General features: G+C 36.5%; 1 protein-coding gene and 2 pseudogenes across 1 annotated transcript; 1 reads left to right on the forward strand and 2 right to left on the reverse strand.

Moving 5' to 3' along the window:
- Positions 1 to 312: 312 nt before the first annotated feature.
- Positions 313 to 6,929, reverse strand: LOC113111028 (twinfilin-2-like; annotated as a pseudogene).
- Positions 6,930 to 8,083: 1,154 nt separating this feature from the next.
- Positions 8,084 to 12,281, forward strand: rpusd4 (RNA pseudouridine synthase D4). Its single transcript, XM_026275404.1, has 7 exons — positions 8,084 to 8,455; positions 8,553 to 8,718; positions 8,986 to 9,190; positions 9,378 to 9,471; positions 10,177 to 10,327; positions 10,503 to 10,600; positions 11,902 to 12,281. Exons 1-7 carry the CDS (start codon positions 8,291 to 8,293, stop codon positions 12,097 to 12,099), a joined length of 1,077 nt encoding a protein of 358 aa, XP_026131189.1. The 5' UTR covers positions 8,084 to 8,290; the 3' UTR covers positions 12,100 to 12,281.
- A 798-nt stretch (positions 12,282 to 13,079) lies between these two features.
- LOC113111031 (glutamine-rich protein 1-like) lies at positions 13,080 to 21,408 on the reverse strand (annotated as a pseudogene).
- Between the last annotated feature and the right edge of the window lie 347 nt (positions 21,409 to 21,755).

Consider the following 21,755-nt stretch of genomic DNA (forward strand, 5'->3'; position numbering starts at 1 on the left):
AACAACTAACAAGTATCCATTTAATATGAATTAAAATATAACTTCATTACTAGTAAGAAAAGTATTATCCTATTGGATAATAATCAAACACTAAATTCTCTCTCTCTCTCTCTCTCTCTCTCTCTCTCTCTCTCTCTCTAGCTCTCTATAACACAGTACTGTGCAAAAGTCTTGGGCCATTAGTGGTTATTTTTCTTGTATTTTTTTGGTGAAAATTCTACTGTGTGTACTGTGTGTGTATATAAAGGCTTGTTAAAGTGTTAACTATACATAATGTTTCTTCACGGTTAGAAAAAAAGGAGATTTAACAAGACAGATTAATGGATTTTATTTTATCTTTAACATAAAAATCATCATCTTAACAACACATTTATGTGGCCTTGAAAACCATGTGAGAATGTGTTTCAGAGTGAAAGAAGACTAGTTAAAAACTAACATAAAAAATAATAACCATAAAAAGGATATCTAAGACAAGAAATAGGCTAGTGAAATTAAACAAGTGTATCAGATGTCATTTTCTGATTGTATGATTCTAGCTCTCATCTCCATTCTCTCCCGCTCCTCTGATTAGATGGTTGTTCCCTCGTTTCACCTGTTGGGCCCTTTGGCTTGGTGAAGGCTTGTTTCAGAGCATGCTGCTTCGGGTAAACCCCTTCATACAGGAAATCCTCTGTCAGGCACTCTCCACTATCAATCTCCATCTACACACGACACATAAACAGATTTACTGAAATGGGAATAAATATGAGTATTTGAATGTCAAAATGTTATGGATCATGAAGTTATTATTCAAAGGTCTGAGTTTCGAAAGTTTCGATTTGTTTTTAAATGTATTGATACTTTTACCTGGCAACGATGGACTGAATTGATCAAAAGTGACAGTCAACATATTAATAATAATGTTACAAATGATAACATGTCAAATAAAAGCTGCTTTTTAAACTTTCTATTCATCAAAGAATCCTGAAAAAAAAACGTATCACAGTTTCCACAAAACAAATTAAGCGCCACCTCTGTTTTCAACACTGATAACCTAATGATAAGAAATGTTTCTTGAGCACCAAATCAGCATATTAGAATGATTTCTGAAGGAAGATGTGATGTGAAAATTCAGCTTGCCATCAAAGAAATAAATTACATTTTAAAATATAGAAACAAGTAGAAACAAAGTTATATGAAATTATAATCATATTTTTACTTTATTTTTGATCAAATAAATGCAGGAACATGTTATATTGTATATTAGTTCACTTCAAGGAACTGTGTTAAGTAAAACTATTTTACTTGTAAAACTGTTAAAACTATTAATAAAACTATTTTACTTGTTAGTTCAATATATCACTTATTTTATGTCGTGTTTACCAGCAAAATATGCACTTTTTATTTTGGATGTCTACATGAAATTGTAAGATGTAAAATATGATTTTTTTTTTTTTCATTCGCATATCTGACATTCTTGTTCTCTTCTACTCAGGTCGAAGCTTGCTTGTTCCACAGCTATTAAAAAAAAACATATTGTACAGTATCAGGATCAACTGTTGCTGTTATTGTACCTTTTTGGTGATCTCTATGTGATAGTCTCTCTCTACCTCATCCAGAAGTCGATTCTTACAGCTGGAATACAGCATCCTTTCTTTGATGCTACAGCTATACCCAGGCATGGAGTAGATGAAAACTGCTCCACATATTCAAACACAAACATAACAAATATTAGCTTTGAAGAACAAATCTTATTACCAATACTGAAAAGCAAATTCCTCATACTGTGATAGTAGCAGAATAGTTACAGTAATATTTTGGCACTAACCTACAGCTTCCAGTGCCTGTCCTTGATGGGCGTGTTTGTACAGGAATAAGTGGTATCGTGGGGCATCAGTGGGGATTCTGCTCGGCAGATCTTTGGTCTCTGTAGGACTAGTGTGCACCAGCTCAATTGTCTCTCGTTTGGTGTCCAGCCGCTTAAAGATGATACAGTAAAACATGCTTTGTTATGGAGATTATGTGGAGTGCGCAGCAGGCATAATATGTGATCATGTCAAATTGTTTAACTCTTATTCAAAATGTTCAGTAGGGTCAATAAGATTTTTTTTTTAAAGAAATTTATTCAGCAAGGATGCCTTTACAATGTTACCCAACAATTTTGTTTAAATAAATGTTTTTTTTTTACTTTTTTGTTTACTTTTTGTTTTTGTTTTTACAAATACTCCTAAAAACAATATATCATGGTTTCCAGAGGAATTAAGCAGCACAACAATAAAACAAAATTCTAAAAAGAAGAAATAGTGAGCAGCAAATCAGCATATTAGAATGATTTCTGAAGAATCATGTGACACTAAAGACTGGAGTAATGGCTGCTTAATATTCATTCTTTGTTGTTACAGGAGTAAATAAAATTTTAAAATATATTCGAATAGAAACATTTTTAAAATTGCAATAATATTTGACAAGATAACTGTTTTACTGTATTTTTGCCATGGTGAGAATATTAGAACTTTTATATAACATATTGCATGTTATTGCATAATTAATATTTTAAAGTTGGGTGTTTTGTTGCTTATTCTGAAATGTAGTATTATGTAGAGAATCATGTTATAAAAATCATGCAAAGTAAACAAGCCATACAACAGCATTATCAAAAGCATTTATTTGTATGTTTAATGAAGGTAATTGTTATTGTATGTGCTTATTCAGTGCAACCTGTTCTGTTAAATATGTGGCAGTCTGAACAATTAATTTTTTTGTATGTGTGTATGTGGAACTTACTAGTTGAATGTAATTGATGCGTCTGAGTTTAAGCTGCTGTAAAGCATGTTTAGCCTCCTCTTGCAATGGGAACGCCAAACCCTGCAAAGTCGGATTTTTACTGTCCACGCTGATTTCTGTCTGTATCCGAAACACACATAACAGAAAACAAGGATTTATTTATATATATATATATATATATATATATATATATATATATATATATATATATATATATATAAACCTTCAATCTGTTACATTAACATGTATTTAGTTAGCTGAGATTACCTTTGCTTGTCCACTTATGGTGGCAACTCGTCTTCTCTCGTCCTGAATATAAAAGTACAAAAGTTTTTTGGAAATCCCCTTACTTACACACTTGAAAACAAAATCAGTCATAGTACACATACCTGTGCCACTTTGTCCTGTCAGGTGCGTTATTAAGAAATACATTATTATATAGATATTTAGGTAGTCAAACTGTCAGATAATGTTTGAGATACTGTATGAAGATTTTTGACCTTCCTCACCTCTGTTATTTTAATCTGATGGAGCTGCTGCTCAGCAGTGGTGAGAGGAGCCAGACAGGAAGACGAGGTCAGGTGTCGTAGATAACCTTGGAAACAGACATCTTCCTGCAGATAAGAATAGTAAATATTGCTTAGTTGACAAATCATCACACCTTTAAACATGTGACCTAGAGAAACCTGAGCAAAGGTAAAGCAGAACAGTGCATCCTAGTGTGAAGAACACTTTAATATGAATAACTTTTTCCACCATGAAGCACCTTTTGTCCAGTGGAAAGTTTCCATGGATGTTAAAGGATGCCAATAAACCTTTTTAAGACATTCTATTCTGTTCTATTCTGAGTGGTTGACTGTGATTTCAGGCATCACATAATGTTGAATAATGAGCTCATATCTGGAATACTTGATTCTGATTGCTTAGAATATCTCAGAATATATGCAACCTGATTCACAAAAATGTATATCTTTTTATTTTTCTATTTGCTCACAAAACAAAAGAACAAAGGAAAACAGTTTGCCCCAAAACACCCATGCAGCAGGGTCATTTAAATAATAATTAAAAAATAAAATAAAACAAATGTTTTGTTTTTTTTACATTGCTATGCATAAATGTAAATGCATATACTGTAATAATACAGTTATAAAATAATTTCAACTCCTCTGTATTTGATGTTGAAATAAACCCCTGCTACACACCTGGACTGTTCCAAACAGTTCATCTTTCAGGTGACTTCCTCCAAACTCTTTCTTCAGTGTGGCACGGGTTGCAGCGTACACCATCTTTAACCTCACCTGTGTAGTGTGGAATGAATTGGTATGGTCACATGGTCACATGGTAAATGACTTTCAGCCAAAGGGTTAAAGGGAACAGTATTTCAGTATTTATAGTGTATGAGGGTGAGAGTTTGTATTGAGCATACACATTCAACTTTATCATGTGTTTCCTACTTACTGGTGACTGGTCTGGCGACCAAGAGATAAACAGCCACTCATATCCCAGCTGGTTCTGTGAGTCGAGGCGATAAAGGATATAGCAGGGTTCCAGACCGTCCAGCATGGGCAGGACACATGCGTCATAGTCCTGATCCCAGCTCTGACACACCTCTCTGTACGCTCCCAACACCAGCTGTTCTAAAGCACACACAGACATATACACACATACACACCTCATAACACACACCCTGACTACTTGCAGTAGTCCCTGATAAATGCACTGACTACCACTCTGGGTCCAAAAACAGCACAGTGCCATGTTATCATCACTAGCACTGCATGGATAACATTCCACAGACCAATTTATCTCAACATTTACTTTACATTCTTAAGAGTCAACAAGTGACTGAAATATATTTGCTAAGGTAAACATTTGTAGCCTTACATGGCAATAATCAAAACAAGTGTCAATTATTTTAAAAGATAGCAAAAGTACACTTTAAACAAAACATATATATGTTTGTTAGGTTTTAAATGATAAAACAACATCTAACTGATGAACACCATGTGAACCTAAGTGGTACCCCTTTGATAAAGTACACTTAAATAGAATAACATTCTTTAATGTGAACGGAATGTACCGTTTCCGGACATTTAATTGCATGTTAATTACACTTAATGAAATTTATTATAATTTACATTTATATTACGTGCAATTAGTTGAACTTCAGAGTGCATTTTGAGTAGGACTAAGTACATAATTTTATGCAATTTCACAAATTAGATTTTTATTTTATTGTCCGCTACTTTTATTGCACTACAATTTAGTGTATGTAAAACAACACACTACATTTACATATTTAATTAAGTAGTCCTTTATGATGTTAGTCAACACTCAACACATCAAAATAAGGGTACTTACTGAAATCATTACAACTTTCAAGAGACTTTCAAGAGATACTTTTAATTTGACATTACATGCACTTTTTTAAAGAGTACTTAAAGAGTATTACAAAACATGATATTAAAAGTGTACTCACTTTAAATACACTTAAGTGGCTATTTATTTCATTAATATTATGATTTTTAAAAACATCATTTTAAGATTAGAATTACACTAAAATTTACATCTAATACAATCAAGTGCAGCTCATTTTTGACTCACAAATGTAATATTTAAGGATGACTTTTCTAAATGATCTGACCAATATGTGATCTTCTAAGTAATAGTTTAGAACTTAGTTTACTCTACAGTAGGTATTATTTTATTACAAAATAATGTGAGGCCTGATTTATTAATTGGAAAGCGTAAATAGCAGTAAACTAACCAAAAGCATAATCAAATATGTACTATGCTGTGGGTATTGAAATACTAATATTAAACTACATACACAAATGGCCTCACAAACAAATGCTTCTACTCACCGCTCCTTATAACAATCTTCACCACTCTGACAGCGCCCCTTCTCGCCTTCACGAGGAACTCTCTCAAGTCGGGAGTTGCTGGTTTCGGAAGAGAAGTATTTAACATATGAAAACAGAGACAGAGCCTAAGAATTAGTTTATGCCACAAACCTTTAATCATCATAAGAATAACGAGAGACGACCCCATTACACAGGCCTAGTATTTCATGTTATAAATTCTAACAAGACCAAGAAAATTGACTGAAACAAAGGAAATTTTACACTGCGGCCTGTGCCTCATTCTTGGCCTCACCATGGTAACAGGGCATCAGGACTCATAAATGATGTAGGTGCAGGTGAGATGGATGAGGAACAGCGCTTCCGCCCCTAAAGCTTAAATTACCTCTCATCATCATTCACATAAAACACAGCATAATATTATCTCTCTATTTAAAGCCTATATAGACCACTATACTGTAGAACCATAATTGTGTTTGCTAAAATACAGATTTAAGCAGAGCTATCAACATTCCTTTTTTTTAAATTGATAGTTCCCTTTCTGTAGTCGAACACATTTGTACATAGACTCCATGCGATTCTGAAAACGTTCAATGCCAGATTTGGATGCGAAAGGCTCTAATCTAGAGATTTTACAGGTTTATTCCAAAGTTCCTCTTTTTTTACTTTTTGCATATCTTCATAGTATCCATTACACTTCTGATTCAAAATGCATGGTTTCTTTCACTAAAAGGAGAGGATGAAGAATAAAATATAAAGTGATTTATTCAAAATTTTATAAATCTATATGGGCTGCAGTGTACTTACCATGAATTCCCGTCTGGTGCGACATCCCAAATCACCTCGATGGTCCAGCTCAGTCTGAATTCCTGTTGAAACTCCCAAGTTGTCCTCCTTGTCTTCAGTGGCACTGCTATCTGTGTCCAGAAGTGTGGTCCAACTCACTTCCGTACAATGACATCAACGCCCCTTAAGCATCTTACCTGGGGAATCCTGTTTGAAACTTGATCTGCGGAACTGAGGAAGATGTGTAGCCTAATATTACACCTGTCAAGGGATGGGTTCCAGCACAGCCCCTATCAAGTATTATTCGTCCGTCAACGGTGGCACTTATGGGGTATAAAGTGGATGACAACATCTGATATCTGTGATGAGCTGAATGATGAAGCTGTAGTGTAGAATAAAAGGAAGTACCAGACTGAAAATGAGAGTCTGGACATCATCTGTCTATCTCTGGTCTTCTACGAACAGTTATGCCACGCTCCATTTGTGAAAAGAAATAGCACATTATCACTCGCAAACATCGAAGACCTGATAGGAGCATATGAAGCAGTGGCCTGTGGGAGCTCAAATTCCACCGGGCTGTCAAGAGATACCATGCAGGCGGCTGCTGACCCCCAACCAGCAGGACAGGCGGTTCATTTAGACAGCCTTGCCAGCTATCAAAAGACTATGTCAAACCGTAAGCTCACTCTCTTGACCACACTTGAGATCTTGCAGAAGGTTAATGAGATATGTTTCAGGGGAAATTATTGTGTTTCTAAAAAGTGTTTCAGGGCTTTTTATTTCATTAGAGCATTTAACAGACAAAAAGGCTTAAATCTGATATAATGTATCTGTATAAAGACTGGAAGAGAGAGAACATACCTGTACGTTTTCTAGTGCTGGCTTCATGTTTAATTCACTCAGCTGTGAGCACAAACCCAGCCATTATTCATTATTCACACACAGCCCTCCCTTCAAAGATGTATACACATTCTGCACACATAGATTCTCTTTCTTCTTCACACCACATATTTGTTATATGTCATACAGTACTACAGACTTGTCTGTATGCATTTCTAGACAATGTTTAGGAGGAATGTGCCCTATGTTTTCTCAGAACCCTTTAAGAAAGCATAAATTATAAACAATTTGCTGTTTTCTATATTGGCTACATTATCGCTGCATTATTTTAATGACTCGTGATGGTTTTTAGTGAATCAGAAACATATAATGTGCACATAGTCTATTTCTCTAACAAACTACTATTTTCATGAATACTCTCATTCAAACCATTCTGGCAATGAAATAAGAGAACATATTTTTGTTTGTTTTGCATTTTTATATTGAATAGATTTATTTTATATCATTCTGCCCAATGCCTTTTATTTTAAATTGCACTCATGTCATCCATTAAAATGCATATTTTGGTGAAAAGAAATAGCTCAAAAGCTAAATTTAAAATTGTTTAATTTATTTATTTTATCTCGGTGACATTCATACATTTTAGCTCAAAGATACGTCTTAAAGTAGCTCATAGCCTATTTCTTACCAAACTCTCATATTCTGAATAATATTTTAGAATTTGGTATAATACGTTTTTTTTTTTATAAAAAAAATTGATATGAGGGATGATTCATGAATTGAAAATGAATCGATTAATAAATCAAAAACGTACAGCATGAACAGTGTGAACACGCTGACGAATGACTTTTATTTTGAACTGATGTTTATTTTCACTATTACGTATTGCTCAGCTGTTCATTTTACTTGTGTGTTTAATGTCTTCTTGTTTACTCGGCTTATCCCGTGATACTAGCTTTTCAATCGGACAGTGAGTAATGTAAGATCACAGGCTCGGATTTGAGGAAAGAGAGCTGACTTTGAACTATTCATCTGTGAAAATGCGACATGCACGTGGGGTGACATTCACCATGCTCGTCAGAGCGTGTTCCACCGCTTCAAAGACGGAGACCGTCGCCTCTAACGGGAAAGCAGGACTTAAAGCAGCAGATATCGCGAAAAGACTCCGGGGTGAACACGAAAAACAAACAAATGACAAAAAGGAGGTTAGCTACGTTTGTTTATGTCTGTAAATTGCGTTTTGACTAAAGTGACTTTATGTGCAACCATTTGGGTTCCGTGTTTTTTCGTTCCTCTCCAAAGGTTCCGGTGTCACCTCTTCAAAACAGAGTAAACGAACTCAAACAGTTCTCTCAGCAACTACAATCTGTTCATCCAAGTGTGCTCGTAAAAGCTCTTTACAGGGGCATGCTTTATCAAGACCAAAACATAATCGCAATAAATAAACCATACGGCGTGCCTCTCTATAGTAAGTATTTGACTTCTCTTTAATCCTCTCATATTTATTTATTTTTTGATCATTTAGGTTTATATAGTAAATGCAACAAAAAATTAGAAGTTGCATATCATTCTGATAAAGTAAAATAAAAAATAAAAAAGTATAATCAAAAGACCACCAAATTGGCTTATGTCCATTTAAGTACATACCTGATAATACGAATCTTACATGATTGCATAATAAAGGTCTTTGGATATACTAACGTATTTATCAATTTTCCTTGTTCAATTCTCATAGATGTAGATGGCATCAGAAACAGCATAGTAGAATGTCTGCCTTTGCTAGCAAAGATAACTGATGGCATGCAGGCAGGAGCACAGCTGCACCTTTGTCATAGCCTGGAAAAAGAAAATACTGGAGTTTTGATCCTGGCTAAAACAGAAGAAGCTGCTGAACATGTCCAAACACTCATCAGATCACACAAAGTGGAAAGAAAATACTTGTAAGATTAACTTTAAAACCATTATTTGTTGCCTGTCTTCAGTTGGATGCAATTGGTTTTGAAAGGGTCATTTATTAGTGGGATCCCATTAAGTTGTCTAGTGCAACATATATTTTTGCTTCTTGCTAACTGATTCTCTTGTAGCAGCATACAGTAATTTAAACATAATCCCACTTATTTTGTTCAGGGCAGTCACTGTAGGTGTGCCCGTTCCATCCGAGGGAGTGATTGACATTCCCATTATAGAAAAGGAGGTCATGGGGCCTCAGCCACATTTTAAGGTAACATAGTATTGTTTTCATAAAAATCATTTCTTATTTTAACCTGTTCTTAAAAACCATATGAAAAGGAGATTTTATTAAGATGCTCACCCTCAGGCCATCCAAGATGAGTTTTGTTTCTGATTTGGAGAAATGTATGCATTGCATTACTTGCTCACCAGTAGGTCCTCTTCAGTGAATGGGTGCCGTCAGAATGCGAGTCCAGACAGCTGATTAAAAAAATCACAATATTCCACAAGACTCCCATCCATCACTTAACATCTTGTAAAGGGAAAAGCTGCATGTTTGTAAGAAAGAAATCCATCATTGCGATGCTTTTAACTTCAAACAAGTGCTTCACCGTATTTTATCCATTGAAAAACGTGTCTTCTCTGACTCAGGAGTGAAATATTGACAGATCAAATACTATTTTACCGGGGAATCGTTAATATGGATCATAGACTTTTGACCAGAGGTGTCAGTTCTACATTCAAACAACGCAGCATTTCACATCACATAAGGTTGGGAAGGGAGTGATATGGATTATTGTGATGTTTTTATCAGCCGTTTGGACTCTCATTCTGACGGTGCCCGTTCACTGCAAAGGACCATTGGTGAGCATGAACTTGAAGTATAATGTATTTAAAAAACAGATTTTTAAGAATAGGATCTCCTCCAGTTTTCTTACTTTACTAGAATTGAAGTATTTATGTGTATTCTGCTCAGATGGGTCTGAGCCCGTTGTTCAAAGTGAGTGAGGAGGGAGATGGGGTGACCAGGGTAAGAGCTCATCGACAGGCACACAGCGCAGTCACACAGTATCGGGTTCTGGACAGCACCGGTGGCTGCAGCTTGGTGGAATTGCAGCCTGTCACAGGTAATGACTGACCATGACATGTTAAACCCATACCTGACTCCTAACTGTGCCCTGTATACACTAATTATCTTAAATGTTGCTAGGCTTACCCATATATAATGTAACATTGTGTTTTGATTTATGTAAAAAAGAAGACATTTAAGCATATGATGACCAGAACCAATGTGTTTTTTAGGTGTGAAAAACCAACTTCGTGTGCACATGGCTCTTGCTTTGACCTGCCCCATTCTTGGAGACCACAAATATGCTCACTGGGACAAACTAGCACCACAGGTATAATAAATACTAGTGTTGTAGCATTGGTTTCTTATATGAACCTATGCTACCATTCAAAAGATTTTTTTTTTTATGTTTTCGAAAAACAAAGAAATCTCTTATTCTCACCAAGGCTGCATTATTTGATTAAAAAAAAAAAAAAAAAAAAAATATATATATATATATATATATATATATATATATATATTATAATTGTGAAACATCATTGGAATTTAAGACTGAGGTTTTCTATTTGAATATATTTTAAAGTGTAATTTATTTTATGTACTGGCAAAGAAGAATTTTCAGCATCATTACTAAAGTCTTCAGTGTCACATGATCCTTCAGAAATCATTCTGATATGCTGATTTGCTGTTCAGGAAACATTTCTTATTATTATCAATGTTGAAAACAGTTGTGCTGCTGAATCCATTTTTCATGATGCTTAAATGAATAGAATTTTCAGAAGAACATAATTAATTTGAAATTAATTAAATTAATTAAGATGAATAAGAAAATGTTTTTAATGTTACTTTTGATCAATTTAATATACAGTACAGACCAAAAGTTTGGACACCTTCTCATTCAAAGAGTTTTCTTTATTTTCATGACTATGAAAATTTTAGATTCACACTGAAGGCATCAAAACTATGAATTAACACATGTGGAATTATATATGGAATTATATACATAACAAAATGTGTGAAACAACTGAAATTATGTCATATTCTAGGTTCTTCAAAGTAGCCACCTTTTGCTTTGATTACTGCTTTGCACGCTCTTGATGAGCTTCAAGAGCTAGTCACCTGAAATGGTCTTCCAACAGTCTTGAAGGAGTTCCCTGAGAGATGCTTAGCACTTGTTGGCCCTTTTGCCTTCTGTCTGCGGTCCAGCTCACCCCTAAACCATCTCGATTGGGTTCAGGTCCGGAGACTGTGGAGGTCAGGTCTTCAGGCCTTCAGTGTGACTCTACAATTTTCATAGTCATGAAAATAAAGAAAACTCTTTGAATGAGAAGGTGTGTCCAAACTTTTGGTCTGTACTGTATCTCTTCCAAAGAAAAAAATACTTGCGGATCCCAAACTTTTATACAGTATTGTATTTGCAGATTAGAGGTGTTTTTAATGAGCACTTGCTTAACCCAAGATTTAGATACACAACCCATTCAAGTCTAAGTCCAGTTTTACTACAGTATTCAGTCTATTATCACAGTTAGTGTTGTGTTAATGAATAATCAAGAGGTGGTGTAGTGTTTTGAGACATGACTCATTGTCACGTTTGAAGACTGACCACACGAGGGTCTCACATTTCGATTACAGAAGCTGCCAGAGGGCGTACTGCGCCGGCTGGGCCTGGTGCAGAGTAAAACACGATACCTCCCTCTACACCTGCACTCCCGAAGGATCGTCCTGCCAGGAGTCAAAGGTCACAGTGACATCACAGTGTCCTGTCCCCTTCCTAAGTACTTCACCAACACGTTAAAGAGACTACAGATCCCACTACCAGGAAAAGAATGAGATGGATCCCAGCTAGCAACCTTATTGGAAAACGTATTACATTTGTATTTAGAGAAGAAAGTGGGGTGGGTTTGATTATGACTGTAGAAAAGGTCATGTACAAAGCGGACTTTACATTGTTGTTTATTCGAAATGTTGTTGTTTTTTTGTCCAGACTTTGTAATAAAAGAACATTGAAAGTGTTTTATGAAGAAAAATGATATCTCTGCTTCACCTGTGAATTACATGATGAATGTCCATATTAGGGTTCCACAATATACATCCTATACATGTTATACATGTACCATGTAATTTATCAGCCAACATTAGAATTTTAAATAATCATTATTGGTTGATGTTGTTTATTTAATTGTGAATACACATTTGCCCTATTATTAAATTTGTATCACTATCTTCTAAGACAAAATTTGAATGTCCTGATTTCAGACTTTTTATTATAATGTTGTGATACCTAAATTCACATGTAGCATCTAAAGCCGTGGTAATCTCAAAGTTTTTGTTTCCAACAATAGAAGGCCCAGTGGCCTTTTCCAAAAGATTAAGGATAAGAATTTGAAATAATTCTTTAATTTCTAACCGATAAAAACAGGTCTAGAAATATTACTTTAAAAAAAATCTGGCTTCAAGGTTTTGGATAGTCAGAATCCAGCTTCTTCTAATATACTTCAGTGGTTTAATGAATGGTTTGCCTTTTTAAATTAATCACTTGAAGGTTTGCTGGTTGAGGAACTTTATTTTATTTTTTTTTATTTAGGGGGCAAAATTAGTATAGCATTTTAATAACATGAACATTTTAATACCAGCATATCTCTTATGGAAATTCTTTACTAAATAATTGTTGCATTCACTAATGCATCTAATAATAGTTTTGTGAACTCCTTGTGCAGAAATGTATTCCGTTTCTGTCATGAGGCCCGCTTGTGCTTGTCTGACAGAACTGACCAGTGACTGCAGAAAGGGTCAAAGACGACACATACAGGTAATTCACTGTACAAAAAGGCATGTTTGAAAACACAGGCTTCAGTTCTCCAGCACCACTATCATAACAATACATATCAGGTTACCATAGATGCATGTATGTGTGTGTGTATATATATATAAAATAATAAAAACAGAACCAAAAAGTCTTCATATATATAATACACTCCTCAGGTATGTGAACTCTGCTACTGCAAGCTCCTGGGGGTGAGCGGGGTTGTGTTAAGTGTTATGGATGGATGAAGCCATGTTTTTAAATGTGTTTACACCTGACCATCACATGGTGTTCCAGTCCACTGCCAATAATCACAAACGTTTAGATTGCGGTCTTAAAAACCACCAGATCCTTACAGTTCTGCACTTAAAGAAAATAAACTGAGAGGACAGTGGGAAGAAAGATGGAGAGTAACATACATGGCAGAAAGAGAAAATGCACACATCAAGGGATCTGGGCAAATGCGTTTCAATGGTCATCAGAGGAACAAACAGAAATAGTTCCTGTATCTAAAACAAAAAAAAGGCTTGTATGCATGTCCAGTTCATTGAAAACCCCTCTTGAACCTCTTCGCTCTCCTTTTAATCATGGGTGAAATACAAGGAGACGCTGCAGAGGCTATTTGATTCAGTCTCTTGAAAAAGGAGAGGGTGGTGGCATGATGGAGCGCTGGAGAAAGCCTCTCTCTTATTCCATCTTGCTTGCCCTCTTATTTTCTCATTGTACGTTGGCCTGCGCAATGGAGATTATCTCCTGGATTTCCCGCACCATCATGATGCGTGTCAGCATGTGCTCCAGCTGCTCGCTCGTGATTGGCTGAGTGGAGTACCAAATAGGGCTGTTGGGTGCCACAACAGGCTCTGGTGTCAGGTAATAGGTATCATTACGACCCTTAGCAGTCTGAGGGCTGTGGACAGACAAAAAAAAATTGAAAGATACAGAAAAGGTGTGTTTTATTTATAATGATAAACAATTGCACCAGCTATTGCATTAGCATATGATAAAATCAGTGGCTCACCATTTGAAGAGATAAAAGTCATAGAGCTTGATAGGACAACGCAACGGATTCTCTGGGTCCTCTGCCTGCTCTGCGTACATGTCATCTGTCACTAGAACAATAAAAGATTTGATTTATGACTACCCACAGTTTTTGACTTTCTATAACTCTTCCATTCATTTGTTCAAGGCAATTATAAATCTCTCTCTCACACACAAAGGACTAGATTTTTATTTTTCTGTTGCAATAATATTTTGTGATTTAATTGAATATACAATGTAGTGTCTAATTTTCAAGATATATTATCAAGTTTCCAGTATTACATGCGGTTACTCTATATATAGCTTCCTCTATACATAGCTATTGCATTGGCTGAAATCCCATATTGGTTGATCACTGATAACTGTATAACTTCGGAAATGTTTCAACATCAAGCAGCTCAACATTTTTTAACACTGATAATACTTGTTACTGATTATTGAAGGATCATATATCTATAAATAAATGCGGCCCTGGAGAGCATAGTACACAAGGGTAAAATTTATATTTATCTTGTAACATTTGAAAACATCTTATTTTGTTGGCTGCCTCCTAACCTTTCTGTCCAACATGGTGTGGCCCGACTCCTTTCAGGTAGCGGATGCTGGTGCTCTTGTCTTTAGGGTTGGTGGGATTCTTTTTGGTGTGTCTGAGCACTTTGGAGAAGGCCACTTTCATATGCTGCTCCACTGTGGTCAAGTGGAAGTACCTGTGCAGAGCAACAATATTATAACCCCTGAGCACTCATTGCCATCATTTCTGAAGAGAAGGAGACTGACTTGGTGTTGAAGTACATCAGTGTAGTGAGGAGAGTGGATGGAGAATGAGCTCCCAGCTGCTTACACTCCCACAGCATCTCCTCTGTCACGTGACTTGGGATAATGTAGCCTGGCAAATACAAAGGCAATTAACATGAATTTTCCAAAACACAAAGGACGTCACTTAAAAACACACACAAACATCTTACCAAGAGGGTGAATGCTGGGCCTCCACTCTTCAAGAATTGTGTGTAAACACTGACAAAACCGGCTGTAGTACGGATCAGAAAAGATATCGTCTACTCTGCCGTTCTCAAACATGTACTGTACAAAACAAAAAAAAGAGAAGGAAATCAGCTTATGCAAACTAATGATACAACATAATCATCAGAAATAAAAAATATGAAGACAACAGACATACTTTCTGTATGCATAAAAATACATAGTATAGTGAATCAGGTTCAAATGGCTCCCCCTCCAGCCCACGAGCCTCTTGGGTCATCAAAGACAGAGCCAAATTCAGCTCGCCCACTGAACTGGACACAAGATCATCCTGGAAGCGCAGCGGCTGTCGACCTGCAGACACAGACATTCATCTTGCTGCAAATAAACACCACTAGATGCTTAACAGAAACCGTTTTGACCATGCATTATATTTGGTAAAGAGATCTTTTAAGACCTACATAAAATTAAACATGTAAGCAATTTTGCAAAATAAATAAACCATATACACTACTGTTAGAAAGTTGTGTTTTTTTAAATAAGTCTCCTTTTCTCCCTAAAGGTTGCATTTATTTGATAAAAAATGTATTAAAACAGCAAAATTTTGAAATATTACAACTAAAAATAATTAGTTTTATTGTAATTTATTCTTCCTGATTATTCATTTCTTAAACTTTCTTTAAAAAACGGATCACAAAAAAATTAAAAAATAAAACAAAAATAAATAAAAAAACCTTTTGAAAGCATGTTTTCTACTACAGTTTTAGCTGAATAAATACATGAACTGCATTTTTTTTTTACATGTGGCAAACAACACAAGTCTTCTATTTCTATACTATTCAAGATATTTAAAGAAAGAACTGTGTGACTGAACTACTGATAACAATAGTACCAACTACTGACCCAATTCTGTATCCAAGTGCTGAATGGTAGCTGCTTTAATGCTTGCATGTGTGCACACGATTACAAATGCATTACAGTTATTGCTTCATTAGTGACATGTTAAAGTGGATCTATTATAGAAAATTTACTTTTGTATTGTTTTTGAACATAAATGTGTGTCAGCAATGTGTGTACACAACCACCCCTAATGTGATGTTTGTGTGTTTTTGCAGATTTTAGAGTCTATACACCATAAGATGTGAAAGGGGACTCCCGTGACGTGCCATCTGACACTGTGCTCAGAAAACTCTATATCACAAGTTTAAACTTATATGGTTTTAAAACGTGTGCAAATAATACATTTAAATTATGTCAGAGCGTGAACATGATAAGATATGATAATCATGACCAAACAGTTGATTTGTATTGGCAGATTATGAAGGCAGTAGCTGTAAAGGCACAGCCATGTTCTGGAAAAGTGGCGGGGAGCAGCAGCTAATTTGCATTTAAAGATACATACACAAAAAGAGAATTTTTTTTCTTCCTGTTAAAAATGGTCTTTCTCAGCATGGAATGATAAATGATCTGTGGGCTATTTTGAGCTAAAACTTCAAAGACACATTGGACATCTTGTGAAAGGGGCATCATAATAGGTCCCTTTCAAATATTGCATTAAATCACTGCGTGTGTTCCAAAGCTGTGGTATCAAATATGGAATCAAGAATCATAAAATGACACTCATATTGCTATTGCCTACTAAAATTCAAATCTAGTAACAATTCTAAATTCAGCAGTGGTATAAAGACAGAGGTAGCGATGAAAACATTAACTCACGTCCTATAGGTGCCAGCTTATTTTGTTCATTCTTGTCAAGCTCAGCATTTTGCGCTGAACCCACAGCCTCCACACTTCCAGCCCTTCCTCAGGCTTCAGTGTGTTGGGGAGGATCAGCTCTGGAGGAGGTTCCACCTGTGGTTCTGCCTCTGTCTGCGCCTGAAAACACAAAAAACCATCATTGCTAAATGACTTGAGACAGGCTGGGGGTTATGAATCCTTAAGCATGCCGTATTCCTCATAGAATGTGTTCACCTGCAGTGGAGCTCTCCATCCTGTATGTGTTGCTGCTGTTGCTGCGGATCCCATATGTGCAAAGCCTGCGTCGTCCCAGAGTAAGCACCCCCTACAGTCTGCACTGCTACAGGGATGTGAATGTTTCCATTCATAAACTGCGCTGGGAACAGTGAATGTACAACCTCTTCCTGAGTGGTCACTCCTGAGCCAGACACTGGCACAGCCACCGCACCGGCAGCCTGAGATCCACCGATTACCATCTTGTCCTTGTCTTTATCAGTAGGTGAGGCCTGTACCTGTACGGTGCTGTAGGCCTCCTGAGGGATGGCGATGTGGGCCACACCTTGCTGCTGTGGGGTAGAGTACACAGGTATGGTCCAGGTCTCACCGGCTGGGCCTGTGATGGTACCAGTGGCGCTGTAGAGATGGGTGCTATCAACGGTCAGCAGGTCTGGTCGAAGTGACAAGTAGCCTTGCTGTTGGCCCTGTGGAATGGCCAATACAGTAGCCAGCTGCTGCCCTTGAGGAAGCGAGTAGGACACAACTGTTGGGACATCCACCTTGCGTTTCTTTGCAGGCTGTAGTACAGCAGGTGAGCCTCCAGGTCGCCGCTCTGCCTCCCTGGGGGAGCCTTGCTGCTGAGGAGGGGACAGAGCCTCCACAGTCTGGATCTGAATCTGCTGACCTCCAGCAACTGCTGCCACCAGTTGGGCTTGGAGCTGTGAATCAAATACACATTATGATTAGAATCTAAAATGCATAAATATAGAAGCCGATCATGTATTGGTTTGCATTACCTGTTGTTGTTGTTCCTCGGTGAGTTCTCCCTGTTGAACCAGCTGTGTAGTGGTAACTCTTGTAGCTGCTGTTGGGTGGGAGAGGCCACCTGAAGTACCTGACCAACTGTCTGACCCTGCTCCCCCTGGATCTGCACCTGCCAATGAAGAGATGGAGAGCTATTTAGATCAGCGCTCAATAAAAAGCACATCCTGCTAATCTGGAATAAGGCCTCAATCTTGTTTTGCCATGCATGTTTTCAGTCTCCTGGAAAAGTGTGTTTATGAATACGTAAAATTCAAAGGTTGGTATATATGGAAAACTTTGGGGGAAAAAACCTAATACACTGATTCAGTGTTCAATTAACATTTCTTAAAATCTGAAAGGATCCTCAAACGCAAACGGTGTGTATCGCTTCAAGAAAACAATCATACATTTGCGTTTTGTTTTACTTTTATATTTACCTATTCTTCATTCATTCATCAATTCATTTATAATCGTTTAATCATTGTATTATTCCATTTAATCATATAATCAATTATACTAATTATTTAACTAACTGTTTACGGTATAAACTAATTTCATTAATTTATTCACTGATCAGTCTATTATTTATTCTATATTATTCTATCATTCTTCTTAGTTGATAGAAGGCTGCTAAAACAGTTTTGGGTGCCAGACAAGGCTGTTCATGGATTTTGGGTAGACAATTTGCTGATCTGGCGTCCGAGGCTAAATCTAACACATCAATGTTTGTTTGTTTTTTTCCCTAAAGTTTCTTTAAAAATATTAATTCTGAACTACTTTCAAGTATTTATTTCTTCAGCAACAAAATATCTGACTTAAATTTGTTCCTTAAAGTTATACAAATACTTTAAATGTTATTTGTTTCCTATAAAAAAAAAAAAAAGACTTGGCAAGATGCTGCCAGTGAGTTCAAACTACATTCACACTGCATTTGAGATGCCTACAAATTCTACTATGATGCTTATAATGTAAGCAGCTCCAAAGCAATCATGAGGGCAACTAGCTTCACTACAAATTGATTTTGAAATATTTCCAGAGTTACTGATTTTTCTGTGGTGAACAGACATTCTATCTACAGGCTGTATAATAAACACAACTGGTTGCACCAGCCATCATACCTGAAACTCATGATCTACGCTTTAACAAAATATCAAAGATGACATTTACACTCCCTTCAGAGGAAAAAAATCCCCCTGGTAGTTTGAAGCTTTTCATTATTCTCATTAAGGACCTAGAAACCCCAATTCTTTAACCAAAATCTTGAATGTCTAAAGTGTCATATCATTCTAAACCTTACTGTTAAACACAATAGAAGATATTCTGAAAGAGTTTTTTTTTTTTTTTTTCCTCTTTTTTTTTTCCACATACTGGACATCAATAGTCACTAAAACTGCCTGGCTACCAAAATTCTTAAAAATAGCTTGTGTGTGTGTGTGTGTTCTTTAGAAGAAAGTTAATCATACAGCTTTGTAATTACATGAGGGTGAATAATGACAAGAATGACAATTTTCATTTTTGGCCAAACTATCCTTTTTAACCCAACAACCACGGTAAATGTTGTATAACTGGCCTGCAGGTAAGACACACAAAAACAGAAAACAAAAAAAAATACAGATTCAAACCTGTACTTGGATCTGCTGCTCAGAAGCTTGATGCACAGCTGCAGCTAGCTGGGGGGAGATCTGTGTAGATGTCACCTGGACCTGTTCAGAGGTGAAGCAGAAACTGACTACAATTTTTTGCTTTTTAAATCACAACTAAAATGACAACTAAAAAGGGACTATTTTCGTACCGGACATGCCAGCTCCAACAAAGATCCCGCCACCTCTGTGCTGTCCGTGTAGATGCAGTTGGCCCCCTGCTGGTACACCATAGTGGTTGTGGTGCCGCTGGTCTGCTGACTGAACTCCTGCAGAACCTCCGGGCCTTTGGAGGCCAGCGACTCCAGAAACTCTTTCATGCGATGCTGAGGTATAGTGCGTGCCTTTTGCCGCACATACTCGTCGAACGAGATCGCACCGCCTTCAATGGGCTCATTCATGACAGGTCAATCCACCCTGCACAAGAGCCTGGAACACAAATGGCATGAACACAACACCAATCAAAATTTTATTTAAAAAATGAGAATATATAGAGAAAGACTGATTATGACGGTCAGAAGATAAACAGATGTCAAATTTGATTTCACTCAGTAAACACAAGCAACAGCATTAACCAGATTTTAGGTAATGGTCAAGGTAATATAACAAGAAGTAATAATTTTTTTGTAGATTACATTTTTTTAAATTATGTACGTGTATATGTAAGCTTGCTTTTTTTTACATAACAGTTAATACCTGTGTAAACATGTAATTACAGTCTGTGAAACAAATATGGCATTATTATTCTATTATGACAGGTAATTTATGTTTATATGAATTATTAGCATAGAATCAACCATATAGAATGAACAGAACCAAAAGCTTAAAGGCACATGAGGATAGTGAGCCTGAAAAAACAGTAATAAGATATTTTTCATCACTGCTATGTTTACATTGGCATATGAAGCATTCACTCTCTGCACAATGCAGCATCCCATTCAACAACAAACATATCAAATCTGCATGTATCCTTTTGCAGTTTAGATTAAATTGTATAAGCCGGAGGTTTAAGGTGTTTCGTATAATTTGGTAATGATGAAGAGCTCTGCGTTTTAAAGCATTCAGACAGAAACTGCCTCTGCTCTTGCTGGACTTTGGACCCCTCGAGCAAAATAAATGAGTTGATTTGAGGTTGCTCTCAAATTACAAAAGCCAACCTCATTCTGAATGATGAAATAGGTCATTTTTAATTAATACACATAAGCAATAATTATAATTGTATGTGACTGTAAGCCAGCTCTGCATATGGTCAATCACACACTGGACCACTCAATGCTTTTGCCTCGAAAACATGCTAGCATCAATGCTAACTCGCTAACCTTTGTAATATGAACCTTCATATTCCCCATAAAAAGGTGCAAGGACCTGCATTACGACACTAAATTAATGTATGACACGCCGCTATGAGATATTAGTCATTATTCCCGCAGTAAATGTGGCAACGCGCGCGCAGCTGTGTAGCTAACGTGAGCTCGCGTGCTAATCGTCCCATGCTACCTTAAATAAAACCCAAAGCAATTTCCGCCAAAACACGCCGTTCAAAAACTAAAACCCAGTAAAGCTGAACTAAAGCTGGCTGTGCACATGTAAAGTCCGTTTACATTGCTACAACTCGTTATTTTGCACTCAAATACATTTGTCATTATTTTAGTCATACGATTTATGTCGTGCCGTGTGCTTATTCTGCTACACATATAAATAAAACGTGTTAAACCCCGCCAAGGCCGGTTGCAAACATGTCCTACCGTATTGAAAAATACAAAAACGCGCTGCTTGGACGGCTCGGATGGCTGAAAATGTTGTTTTTGAACAATAGTGTTTGCGATAGAGCTGACGGAAGTAGGCCTGGTGTGACAGCGCTAGACCCCGGGCTGTCCTGTAGCATGAAGCTCCCCCTTCCGGCTCCACCGCTACAGCAAGCACAGTCACAATGCCTTGGACGTGGAGCACAGGGTTGCCAGACTATGCTATATAAAATAAAAAAAATGCATTATTAAAATCCAGGTTTGTAGTGTTAATGAGAAAAATACACAAGGTGTATTGATAAGGGACCCATATATGCTGGCCAATAATAAACTGAGAAATTGATAAATCAATTAATCAGTAACACAAGGGTAAAAAGAAAACAAAAAGAACAATTTAATTCAAACTGAAGAACAACGAAAATAGCTTATAAAATTAAATTATAATAAACCATTAATAAATGGATAAAAAATGAAAATACAATATATAATTAAAAAATTTATAACACAGACATTACATTTACATTA

The sequence above is a fragment of the Carassius auratus genome, chromosome 11 (genome assembly GCF_003368295.1).
Source record: "Carassius auratus strain Wakin chromosome 11, ASM336829v1, whole genome shotgun sequence".
In the NCBI taxonomy this organism is placed as follows: Eukaryota; Metazoa; Chordata; class Actinopteri; order Cypriniformes; family Cyprinidae; genus Carassius; species Carassius auratus.

What these genes read in the sequence shown, in the direction of transcription:
- rpusd4 (XM_026275404.1), top strand. Translation starts at nt 8,291, where the DNA reads ATGCGACATGCACGTGGGGTGACATTCACCATGCTCGTCAGAGCGTGT. An exon ending in GGCCTCAGCCACATTTTAAG is followed by an intron (nt 9,472 to 10,176) that starts GTAACATAGTAT and finishes TATTCTGCTCAG; the next exon opens with ATGGGTCTGAGCCCGTTGTT. An exon ending in GGGACAAACTAGCACCACAG is followed by an intron (nt 10,601 to 11,901) that starts GTATAATAAATA and finishes TTTCGATTACAG; the next exon opens with AAGCTGCCAGAGGGCGTACT.